This window comes from Vitis vinifera, chromosome 5, assembly GCF_030704535.1.
Source record: "Vitis vinifera cultivar Pinot Noir 40024 chromosome 5, ASM3070453v1".
Lineage (NCBI taxonomy): Eukaryota > Viridiplantae > Streptophyta > Magnoliopsida > Vitales > Vitaceae > Vitis > Vitis vinifera.
This window is the reverse complement of record NC_081809.1, coordinates 8,843,099-8,856,046: the sequence shown is the minus strand read 5'-3', so window position 1 is coordinate 8,856,046 and position 12,948 is coordinate 8,843,099. Positions and strand designations below refer to the sequence as shown.

The following is a 12,948-nucleotide window of genomic DNA, read 5'->3' as shown; positions in this document are numbered from 1 at the left end:
TAATAAAACTAACTTTCCAAATAGATACTATAATCCTTCATTTCTAAATGACTGCTCATCCTCTAAGATGTGGTGGTTGTTTACCCCACAATAGCATCAAAGCAATTTTGGATGCCAACAAAGTAACTTTGACTAATGAATAAACTACCAAAACTTGGCCTTACCACTAACCCCATCTTCCAACTCAATACAAAAGAACTTCCACACTGTTGAGGGCTCTCTTTGCAACTTTGAATTTTCCAGCAAAGCCTTTATTCCTGCTCACCACATACTCCCTGATGAAGAACTTGATGCCATTGCGAAGGGTTTCAAGATCAGGAGTGGCAGCTATGCGCTTAAATATGTTCCACACCACCCTATCTGGATTCTGAAATATAGCCTCAAATATCATCCGGAAGTGCATAATCCTTGTTGGGGTGAGCTGCTTGGAGTCGCTCAGTCCAACGGTCTTCAGAACTGCCAGAGAGAGTGTGAAAGAAGCAAGCATCTCATCGACAAATCTTGCCAGATGCAAAGATGTCATCGGGTCCATTGATTCCAGCCTTTTGAAATGGTCCCAGAGGCAACACTGTGACATTGCATCAGAGGAAAGGAAAATTATAATTGAAGTACATCACATGCATACTAGCAATTTTAAACACATCTATATAAGTTCATTCCAATTGTCAGCCAGGTTAAAATAAATTCATCCATGGATCAGAATGACTTCCAACAGAAAGATTGTCTTAGTAGCTAGTACACACGGTTTCCCAATAGTAAAGTAAATCAATCCATTTGATGCAGAAAGGTTGAAGAGCATGAACACCAAACCTAAATGAGAAATTTATGGGAGTAAAACTATTCTCATTTCAAATTCAGGTTTTATATGGAATCTAAATAATTAGAGATACTATAGCAAGCCATTTAAACTGTATAAAAGAACTCTAGCTAGTACCTTGAAAGTATTTAAAATGCTCAAATAGTAAGAACTAGGCCCCATGCTGTTGAAAAGTCAACATATTTCTCTTTTACCTATAAAAGTTGGAATAAATGAGCATTATGTTTTTTTTGCTACTGAGATAAAAACACCTTTACTTCCACAAATTGGATATTGTGCAGAATCTGCAGATGAATTCGTTCTCTCAACAAAAGATGTCATTACTATGCATGATGTGTCTTTACAAAGGATGAGGCACTTCTTCCACCTAAATATATTTCCTAGTTCCCTTTTCTATCTATGGTCTTCTTATTTGATAGTCAAATGGATTACCTGCAAAGTATACTTCTGGTTTTTGTCATGTTTGCACAAATGTGATGCCAGAATGGTGTAATATTTGTTAAATAGTTCCTCCCGTAAACAGCATATGAGGATAACTCGCATGATGTCTCTATCCTGAAGATAACATAAGAGTTGAGTATTGCGAGATGGAAGAGCAGTAAACAAAAGAATAATAAAAGAAACCACGGGGTTACTACCTGCTTCCCAGGCAAATCCAACCTCAGAAGTTTCTGAAATGCATCAAGGACATCCACTGAAGTCATTATTACACAAAAGATTGCCCTTCTGGCATCTGTGTTCATCCCTAGTGTGGCAGCAAGCTGCAGCATTTTCTGGACTTCAAGAACGTCCCCCTCAATTCTGGCGGCAACTTCTTCAGCATTGTTGTCTGCTAGGAAAGCCATATTACTGGACAACCACCAGTGGCCACTTTTGTCTGGATCAAGCAGCTTACTCCATTTGAGCCCTCTAATTACAATATCTTCTACTCTTAGCTGCGAACAAAGTATCAAGTGCTATAAACAACACAGAGTAACTAAAACGCAAAGTGAAATACAAAATCCACATGCTAAAGGCATAAATTTAATTCTTTACAAACCCAGAGTACTGTTTTGTTTTCCAATGTCCCTGCAAAGAATCAATAATATGTGACATTGCACTCTTCTCCAACCTGCTTGAAGTTCAGTTTTGGAAAATCTTATACTACCTTTTAGACTATTTCTCAACTCTATGTGACAACATAAGAATAGTTTGGAAAATCTTATACTACCTTTTAGACTATTTCTCAATCTATCTGACAATATAAGAATAGTCCTTGCATAAATTATTGAGCTACCTTATTATTACAACTAAGAATTCTTATAAGCGAACCTCCATGCTGTTTTGGAGGAAGCTATCTGGCCTTCAGCTGACTGACCTGAAAACTTTTATAGATTGATTGGAAAGAAAAGCATTATATAACATTAAGTAAAGGTCTACCAATAGTCGCTAGGCCCAAGTACAGTTGATGTAAAAGCCTATTCTCAGTGTGGGTTAGAAGCATAACTCCGTATTCAGTTCAATCGATGTCTGTCAAAAAACCCAAGAGAGAGAGCGAGAGAGAGAGTTGAAAAACAATCAATTCACAATACCTTCTGTAACCATTTGTTTATCTGTGCATATTGCAGAGTGTCCTCTTTAGGGCTCTTTTTGTTGTTCTTGATATTGCATATGGTTTCGAGCATGAACTCCATCTGCAAGGATTACCAAGTAACAATTGCAAAGAGGCGTAGATTTACAGAGAAGTTTCTGAAAGAACTGTATAGACAGCATACTCTTTTGTTGTTTATGTTTGACTTGCCATCTTCAGAGGTGGCCTTCAGCTCATTCATCCTATTCTGAACACTCAGAATAAAATTTTTCATGGCAACAGGATCATCATGCCTTAGTTTCATACCAGAACCTGTTAAGTGAACAACAAATCATGTCCTAGGTGACTCACTGGTCTGCAAACTTTATAAAGTCTGTGCAAAATATGCCATGCAATTATAAGAACCTAATATGCAAAAAAGGCATACAGTATAAAATGTCAAATCAAGTGTAATTCCAATAGTAAGGGACAAGAAAAAAGGTAGTGAAGAAAGTCAAAGCTGTTTAAAATGCATTTTTGCTGAATGTGGGCTTCATGGATACAGTCAAAGAACAGCTGTTTCTTGGGTGGCTTAGAGTAGGAAAGGACTATGAATGTAGGACCATTGGGTGCAAAAGATAGCAGAATTCATTGCGGGGTGGAGAGATGGAGGCAGAAGCTGGTTTGCCATAGATTCAAAATCTTTTGAGATTTCAATTGAGCATGTAAAAGGCAACATGGTTGGAAAGATTACAGAGAAGGGGTGATGGGAGTTCAATTTGTGGAAGGGAGCTTATCAAAGTGCACTCTGTCAAGACTGAGGATGCTATGAGAGGGCCTCTAAGCATGATCTTGAAAGATGGCAAGACAATGTTATTCCTAGAAAATGTTACAAACAACGACAGTGGCAAAGTAGAAGAGCAGATAGGGGGCTGTGGGGTGGTGAAAAGGAGTCTTGCTCCCAAGATACAAAATGGGATTCCTACATCTCTAAGGGCTGCATCAATAAGCTTGCATCCCTCAATAGGTTTGTGGGGATGCTAGTTGACAGGTTTGATGAAGAAATTTTGGCTCTCATGAGGGGGGATGGAACCCAAAAAAGGGGAACTACATTAAGTCAGGTGATTGAAAAGAGACCTATTGCTGGGCCTAGATTTGAAAGGAAACTCTGAAACTGAAGTGATCCATAAATTATAGCTCTGCTTCACACAAAGGGAGGAGCGGAAGGAGTAATTGGGAGCTAGTCAAAGTTTGCTGATGAAGCTTCACATTTGTAACATTAGAGGGATTAATGAGGGGGGAAAGCAGAAAGTGACCAAATCCCTGAACAGATTGCAGATGGTGTTCTTGTTTGCTCACAAGAAACCAAGGTCCAATAGATATCAGTTTAGATGGTAAGAAGTTTGGGTGTAGCCTGGAATAGGGGGCTGTGGAAGCTAGGACACAAGCAGGGAGGATCTTAGTGTTTTGAGACAATAGGGTGTTGGAGTCCATTGAAATTAAAGTAGGGGCCTTTTAAATCTTTTGTAATTTCAAAAACCTTTGTTTGGATGTTCTTTGTGTGTATGCTCCAGTCCAAAATGGGAAGAGAGGATTTTGGGTAGAATTGAGTGATACTAGAAGGCTTTGGAATGATCCCAGATGTGTCGAAGGAGATTTGAATGTAGTCAGATGACTCAGATCCCCCGGGGAATGAGACATTTTTCAAAGATCATCGAGGAGCATCATTTGATGGACCTCTCTCTAGCTGGTGATCTTTTTATGTGGAGTAGTGGGTTGAATAATCACTTCTATCTAGGCTGGACTGATTCCTCATTTCTGGAGAATGGAAGAATCATTTCAGTGGTCTGTCCCAGAGTATTCTAACAAGACCCGTATCCGAGTGTGCTCCCATTTTGTTAGATGGAGGGATGAGGAGGGATAAAACTCCCTTTAGATTTGAAAATATGTGGCTGAAAGTGGAAGGATTCAAAGACCTAGTTAGAAATTGGTGAGTGGGTTACCACATCAAGGATTTGTACAGCCATATCATAGCAGCCAAGCTACAATTCCTGAAACATAATTTAAAAGCGTGGAAGAGACGTACTCTGGAATATCACAACCAATAAGTTGCTGCTATAAATCAGATTGATTTTTGGGATGCTAAGGAAAGATGTTCTTCTGGGTGAGGACAATGAGGTTAGGAGGGAGGCAATGGAGGAGATTAGGAAGTGGGCAGCAATGGAAAAAGTTTTGTGGTGGAAAAAATCAACAGACTTATGGCCAAAGGAGATAAAAACACCAAGGTTCTGTTTGGCTATGTTTTTAAAAATAGTTTTTGAGAACAAGTATAAAAAAAACAGTTCTCAATTGTTTTCGTTAACAAAATTCTATTTGGGAACTCAAATGTGAAAAACAGTTTCTCAGCACATATAAAATGCAAAAGTTTTAAACTACTCTATTTTTTCAACTGTTGCTGGGAAAACTCTACCAAAAAAAAAGGAAATTGAAAATACCTCAAAATTGTTCTTAAAAACAACTTGTTTCCATAACAAAGTCTCAAAAAACTATTTTCTGTCAAAAGTTTCTCAAGTGTGTCTTTTAAGTTAGAAAACAGTTTTCTATTCTAACAATATATATATATATATATATATATATTCTTTCAAAGAATAGTTACCAAACAGGTCCTAAGGTTTTTTTTTTACACAAATGACCAATGTTTGCAGAAGAAGAAATATTATTTGGCTAAAATAAGGGTGAATGATGGAATGTTATTTGAGGAAGTAGACATTAAGGAGGGGGTGGCAAATGTTTTCGAAAGGATTCAAGTAAGGGAAGTGGAGACCAAGTATTAGTCGAGTGACTTTAGATTATTTGAGTAATGAGTAATGAAGAATCAGGGCCCCTAAAGTTTTCATTTTCCAAGGAGGAGGTCTTTTCAGCTCTCTCCAGTTTGTGTGAGGAGAGAGCCCTTTTGCTAGGACATCATGAAAAATGAGGTGATAAATTTTATTTGGAGTTCTATGAATCAGGCTTCTTTTAGAGTTCTTAATCATGTCCATAGAGACACTCTCTCACATCCTAAACAGGACTAAAGAAAGGGGCTTCATAGCAGGGTTTTTAGTTAGGGGAAGAGGAGGTGTGGGATTGGAGGTGTCACATCTTTTATTTGTTGATGACACTCTTATTCTATCTGATGTCAGGAAGGAGCATATAGAGCATTTGAGCTAGGTGTTTATGTTTAAGGCAATCTCACGTTTAAAGATCAATCTTGGAAAAAGTAAGTTTGTCCCAATCAAGGTGAATGCTAATGTGGGGGAACTAACTACGATACTAGGACGTAGGCTAGGTATACTCACCACTAGCTATCTAGGCCTTCTTTTGGGAGCCCCTTCAAAAGTTATTTACAATAAGCATTGCTAATGATTGAGAGTTAGAGCGGGGACCAACGGGGAAGAGAGGGCGGGAGGCCATTTTTAGGAAGTTGCAAAAGTAAATGGAAAAAATGGATGTGTTCCCTTCCAGCATCATTTTGAATACTTGGGTACCATCAAGGGTAAGCTTTTTCACATGTGAAGCTAAGTGGGGCAAGATACTGATGTTGGGTCATCTCAAAAGAAAGGGCAAGAGGATATTAAACAGATGCTATCTATGCAAAGGAAAAGAAAAATCAATTGATCACATCTCCCTACATTGCTCGAAAGCACTTATTCTATGGTAGTTGATTTAAGCTCTATTTGGAATAAAGTAGGCAATACATTCCTTGGTGTGAGATGCCTTTTTGAGCAGGCATGGATCTTTTATCAAGAAGAAAAGGAAGAAAGCCTAAAGAACTACACCTTTGTCCTTATTTTGAACCATTTGGAGGGAGAGAAATAGGAGAGCTTTTGATAACACAAAAAAGGCAGACCTAAGCAATCAAAAAATCCTTTACATATAATTTCCTGGAGTGGGTTAGAATGTGCATAGGAGATTGTTCTTTGTTCATGATGGACTTTGTTAAATGGTTAAGATCTGAGTAAGGCAAGAAAGGTGTTTTTTGTGTATCCCTTCGCCTTGTTTTGGCCTTTTGGCACCCTTGTATACATCATGTAGGCCTTTGTATGACATTTTGTTAGACGCTGTTAATATAATTGATCTTTGCCTATCAAAAAACAAAAAATAAGAAAATAAAAATAAAAACAGGATGCCAATCAAAGTTTAATACCGTAATACATGACAAAAATTCATATAAACTACAAACAAAGGTGAAAATATTGAAGATCCCAACAACCCTGCTAGTAAAGTCTCCAAAGAGTTGTGCTCGAAGATGTGGGACCCAATCCCAACTTTGTCAAGGTTGGGCCAAAAATACAGAAGAAAAAACAGCATATAAAAAAGAGGGCTTACATTGTAGAATAGTCAAGATGGTAGAGACATCGATCTCCAGCAATTGTTTGCTCAAAATGATCAGCAAGTCATATATTAAATCACTGAAAAGCAACACAAAAACCACTGCTCTTAACAAGCAGTTGCCAACAAATACAACACCCAAATTTAAAGCAGATATGAACTAATCAGATCTCAAGGAACGGTCTGGGACATGCATAATTTCATATTTAGACAACTAGTCTAGCCAGCAGGGAAGGTCAAGTGATTTGGCTATAGATGATATGATCATGATAGTCAAGAGGACTTCTGCAGTCATTTTAATGAAAAAATAAATAGTTTTATTCCCAAAATTTCATTTGCTTTTTAGTGAAATGACAGTGGTTTCCATTTGCATTGAGAACATTGTGCCACCACGAGGCTGACATGAAAAATGAGATGTACCCCAGATTAATATGCTATTTCCTACTTTCACAACACCTTTTATGTTTGTTGGCATGCACTGAAAACATTTCAACAGAGAAAATATTTGCCGTGTCAAAAAGGATGGCCTTATCTACAAACTCAATCACAAAAGGAGTTATAGGATCTGCCTCTGGAATACAATTATGCAACTTTCTTAATTTACTTATCATTATCTTTTAGAAAAGTCTAGCATTCAGAATTCTGTAAGCTACTCACCTTGTGAAAACATTAAAAATGTATAAATAGGAAAGTAGAAGAGTCAGATTTCTCAACGAAAGTTCGTCATTTCTCAAGCACTCATCCTGGATACAAAAACAAAAGCTCTTGTAACCTTTTTAAGCTGCAGTGATGCAAGAGCAAGAAAATACTCAAAATTTCTGACTAACGCATGCTACACACCAGCTGAAGTTAAAGTTCAGATGACTAAATACTATACATCATATCGAATAATAAATTCTAAAATTTATCAGCCAAAAAACAGAACTCCTTCAAGAGTCAATAACAAAACCCTTAATCAGGTAGGGGTAATGAACCTCAAAAGATTTAGCAAGAGAAGCCACAAGCTCTGCACTAAAGTCATTCCCAACAAGATAAGCCATGCCCGCAACAAAAGCTGCAAAAACTGCAGCATACCTTCACATAGAAATAGACCAAAAAAAACAAGTTAACTCAAAAGACAATCAGAATAAGTAATATGGGAAAGAAATACATGTGCAGCTTTAAAATTGAATAGCATACCAAAACAACATAAACATGACTGAATAATAAAACCTAGCATGATGTCATATTCAGAACTTATGAAAACTAACAACTAGCTTAAAACTTTAGAGCTAGTGGTGGTGATGTTATATGCATTAATAGCAAATGCAATCCTAGATGCCAAGGGGAAAACCAAAATCAACTCTACAATGCCAAGAAAATGATACTCCTATATCCCCATATCCACATGGCTATGAATGAAATTGATTCCCAATGCTAAGAAAGTCGCAAAGATGGTGAAACAGAGCTTGTACTTATTCTTCTAAGAGTGTAAAAGTTTTTCCACCTAAAGGCTATGTTCTTTGAGGATAACATATGCTTCCATACTATCTTAACCCAAAAGGATAATGGGGCAGGCAATGATCAGGTTATTCATCTAAGAGGCTAAGTTATTTGTAAGGGTTCAAATCTATATTACCATAAATAAAACTTCTTAATTTCTTCATTAGCACTGTCAAATTGATCAGGTTAGGCTCTTTAGATTCACCAAAAAACAGTATGATTACCAAGATGGACCAATCAACAAGTAAAAAATGCTTAAGAAACCTAATTCTGTAAAAGAACAAATTTTTGGTGTCTGAAAGAACTTCTGTAAATAACAAAGATTCATCTTAAAAGATGCTAAAAAAAAGGGAAAAAAAAAAGGAACGGTAAACAAAAGTGACCCTCATGATAAGGCTATAGCAGTGAGCCTACACCAATCCAACACAAAAATGAAATGGTCATTCTAGGAATTTCATCAAAATGTGAAATCAAAATACAAGATTCTTTCTTTCACTGTCTTAAATGAAGACGTATGCATCCTTATGCACTTGCTTGTTTCCTAGGAAAGGTACCCATAAAAAAGTAAAAATTTCTCTTCCACCACCAAATGTCCATATTTAGTTGTTTTAGACTTTTAGTCCATAGACGATATAAGATGTGACAAAAAATAGAAATCAATTTTAAATTCCAGTTAAGCAATGCTTCTCAATCTATTCATCAAGTAAGGAAGTGTCTTCCATGTAACGGTAACTTTTTTTTATTAGTAACTTGATGGAGCTAAAATCAAATAGGGAAAGAATTTAATACAAACTTAAACTTGATAAGATGCTGTTCAACAAAATTGTTCTGAGCACAGCCAAAAAAAGTGAACATATGAAATTTACACAAGGTGTTCAAATTTAAAATGCAAAAAGATAAGGAGAAAACATAATGCCAGAAGAAAATGGAGAACAATCTTCACTCAAACAGATCTAACTTACAGTATCTTAATTAGCTAGGCATGACCTTGATAGAAAGGAGGAAAACAAGAAATTATTCAGAGAAATAATCAACTCTTAACTGTTCATTGCCACGTTGACCTCCAAAACATGATGCCAAAACCTCCTCAGTGATAATCTGAGAACTAACACCGCGATCAACAGACTGCAATGCAATAAAATTAGAATTTTGAAGCAACAACACTATTTCTACCAACTGACTTTGTCAACAAAACTATTTGAAGCAACATCCAAAATATTCTATAGGATCAATATTTTCCACATAGTTATCAAGTTAAATATCTGATTGATGGTTAGATGCAAATTTTGACAAATGTTAGAGGACAATACTCCACCTTTGTGGGTCTAAAAGGCTAATATCCAATTGAATTAGGCAATGCAAAAATTCCTTAAAATTAACATTATAAATGATCAAAAGGAGCTGACCACATTTACATGACAAGTAGCATCACAGCGGTTGCAACCACCCTCTCATTATGATTATGATTTCCAAAATATCCAATAATGTCTCCCACTCAGCACCATGCATGTGTTCTAATATTTCATGCACAAATTAAAAAATAGAAGTCGTCCATCATTCCATCACTAAAACTAATAATAAACAGTTTATCAAGATTTCATCCAAATGGAAGATTACAAATATTCAAATAAAAATAAAATGATAAGCCATACAGAGAGGAAACATACATGGAAGATTGTGACCATTTCCTTGGTAATAGATTCCAAATTAGATTCAGAAAGCCTGTTCAAAAGACCTGGAACAAGTTGAATCTTAGAAACCAAGTCAAGTTTGATAAAGGGGAAGGGGGAAGGGATACAACATTGCAAAAATTCAAAACAAACCTCTTATTTGTCTCTGAATTTGATGATACTCTTCTAAGTCATTTCCTGCACAAGATCTCAAGTATGGAGCTTTGTATTTTATACTTTCCTCTAATGCAGGTGCTTTTTCCATTACGACCTCTGGACCAAATGTTTTGACAGGCTTTGCAACCCTAATTGCCACCATGTGGGCCATCTCACCTTCTGGCCCTTGCTCCAATAACTCCTTCTCATGTTTCTTACTTGAACACATCTTGATAGAAACGTGTTCCAATGCCACATCTCCACTACTGGTTTCCACAACTAGCCCCGATTTTTTCCTCTTCTTCACTGAACTTCCCAAAGAAAATTTTTGAGCCTCCAAGATTTCTCCCTCCCCTAGGGAATCGACAACAGATGGGATTTCTTCAAATAAAGAATTGATGCCATCATCCACTCCCCATAGTTTCCCTTCCTTAACCCTAAGTTTCTTTGCTAATTTTCTTTCCCACTTCAAATCATCTTTAGCAGTAATATTTTTCTTCATATCCATTTCAAGAAAATGCTCAAAACCAGTTTTTGAATTTCTCTCTGAACCCCTTTTCCTCTTCACCATCTTGACCACCATTAGATTTCTTCAACCAAGGAGTTTACTCTGAGCTATAAAAATCAAAGGCATCAGGCAACTTATACAGAAAATAAATGAATAAATAAATACACACACACACACATACACACACTAGGTTGAGCATTCAATAATTCACAAATTATTCCTGAAGAAAAACCCAAATACCCTAGAATTACCACTACACTTCTTCACATGGATTCCTCTCCAGCTTCTAAAAACTTAACTAAAGTTGCAAAACTGACAGTAGTTTAATGCAATGAATCACTGACGTATTGTGTTTTAAATTCATTGATACCCATTAAACCTGAATTTCAGATTATTCTGGTAATTCAAAATATAAATCTCCAGTTAAGAAAACCCTAGAACTGATGGCAGTTTCACCTCTTCTAAAATCTGCAATTTCGGGTTCTCAACTCAACATGTTCTTCATGGATCATGATAACAGTGTTTGGTTACCCTTATCGACTCATCTGAATCATGGATGGGAATGTAATTCCAGTTCCAGTGAAGTGTGAACCACACAGGAGATAGTGCCCAGCCAAAGTGAGCCTATGTGCTGGTTTTGGGTCAGCCCAGCCCAGAGTGCAGCCTAACTGGTTATGGACTGGTTATGGGACTACTTTCCATGCATCACATGAAGAGTGTGATCACGTGGGAACTTGCCGTTGGAGTTCCACCGTCCCAAGTACCAGTAGGCTTCGTATTCTCCAGACCATTCTGGGAAAATAAACATCATTGCTAAATTTTGGATTAGAAACAGAATTCATAAAAGTAAATTTTTTAATCCACCCAATATATTGTTTTTATTTTCAAATTCTAATTAAAACAAATGAGGCGAAAAAGTGGGAGAATGGTGGGACATTCGTGTCATCCAGATAAGAATGGACTACCAAAATCAAAGAGTGACACCAATAAGGAGTTTAAACAGTGGACACCTTCTCCGATATGATATGTGTATTGTAGTCATGGATTGAAAAATCGGAATTTATCGCTGATATTTCTTTGAAATTTCGGATATCGGTCGCCCTCGATACGATATTCGCCCCGATTATCGATTCCCGGGAATATCATAAAAAAATCGGCAATATCGGCGAAGCACCGATAAATCGAAGATAAAATCGCGAGTGGAGCTGACGCGCGGAGCAACCGGAGGAGAATTTCAAAAAATGGCCGAAAATATCGCCGATATTTCGGTATTTTTACCGATTTTTCGGGAAATTTCCCGATATTTCCTACCAGTCCAGCCCGCGCACAGGATACAAAATCTGTCCAATTTTTTTTTATATTAAAAAAACATAAAATGCTATTTGGTAATCTGATCATGATTTGCAGGCAAAGGTTGTGTTTTTCAGCCTGGCTCAAAAATCGTGGATTTAGGGTTCGTGAAATTTAAATCCAATGGCACAAGAGCAAAGAGACCCCTAAAACAGATCCAGAAAACACAGGGAGCAAAAGAAAAGCAATTTTTTTGGTTTTCTTTGGGGGTTTTGAATGGATTTTCTCAGAAATCAAACGAGGATGAATTTTCCCGGAAATCGAATGGGGGATGGATTTTCTTGGGAATCAAACGGGGGTTGCAAAAAATAATAATAACATGATTAGTACCTGCGAGGACTGAGAGTGGCAGAGGAAAATAGGGCTTTTTTAGGGAGGAGGACAACTTCAGAAAAGGGTTCTTGATGCCCGAGTGAGAAAAGTGGGTGCCTTTTAATTTATAGATTTAGTAGAGATAAAAAAAATAAATAAATAAATAAATAAAAGCAAATCATGACTCATGAGAACAATTTTCCGCTTTTTATATAAATAATTATTAATTATCAACCTTTATTTTGATTGTTAAATAAATTAATATTAATAGAAAAAATTGTTATTAGGCATTTTTAATAAAATTTAAAAAATTAAATCTTAAATAAAATATTTTATATAAATTAATTTATTTTTTCATTTAAAATATAATAAAATATATTTTAATAAAAATATTTTAAAATTTTTAAAATAAATACTGTCTTCAACAAGATGAGTTCCCTTCATCTAATAATATAATAAAATCACATCGATATTTTTCTTATAATACTAAAGATTATTGCAATCTCATATGTATTATATTTATATATAAATTATTTTTATTCAATAAAATCAAATATTTCTTAACTCAATTCTAACTTTATACACTTTCAAAATTCATATATATTATTTTTAAAATTCAAATATCGAATCTCTCGATATATCTCTGTTTACGATATTTTTCTTCTTAATTATATATATGTCAATTACACTTACAAGATAACTTTAAAATATGTATTCTTACTTATTTTATCAT

The 12,948-nt window shown here is 36.0% G+C and overlaps 1 protein-coding gene across 10 annotated transcripts; it reads right to left on the bottom strand.

Moving 5' to 3' along the window:
* On the bottom strand, window positions 1-12,313 carry LOC100263192 (uncharacterized). 10 transcript variants are annotated; one of them, XM_059736919.1, is made up of 13 exons: window positions 11,564-12,219; window positions 11,263-11,345; window positions 10,043-10,660; window positions 9,887-9,954; window positions 9,262-9,344; window positions 7,712-7,811; window positions 7,395-7,480; window positions 6,735-6,817; window positions 2,572-2,699; window positions 2,389-2,490; window positions 1,456-1,752; window positions 1,250-1,372; window positions 1-568 (listed from the first exon to the last, which is right to left on the bottom strand). In XM_059736919.1, the coding sequence occupies exons 3-13, from the start codon at window positions 10,626-10,628 to the stop codon at window positions 185-187; spliced, it is 2,040 nt and encodes a 679-aa protein (XP_059592902.1). In that variant the 5' UTR covers window positions 10,629-10,660; window positions 11,263-11,345; window positions 11,564-12,219; the 3' UTR covers window positions 1-184. The 10 variants fall into 10 exon arrangements, with proteins under 10 accessions (XP_059592902.1, XP_059592904.1, XP_019075707.1 ...); XM_059736921.1 differs by having other exon boundaries at window positions 10,043-10,655; XM_019220162.2 differs by lacking the exon at window positions 11,263-11,345 and having other exon boundaries at window positions 11,564-12,313.
* Between the last annotated feature and the right edge of the window lie 635 nt (window positions 12,314-12,948).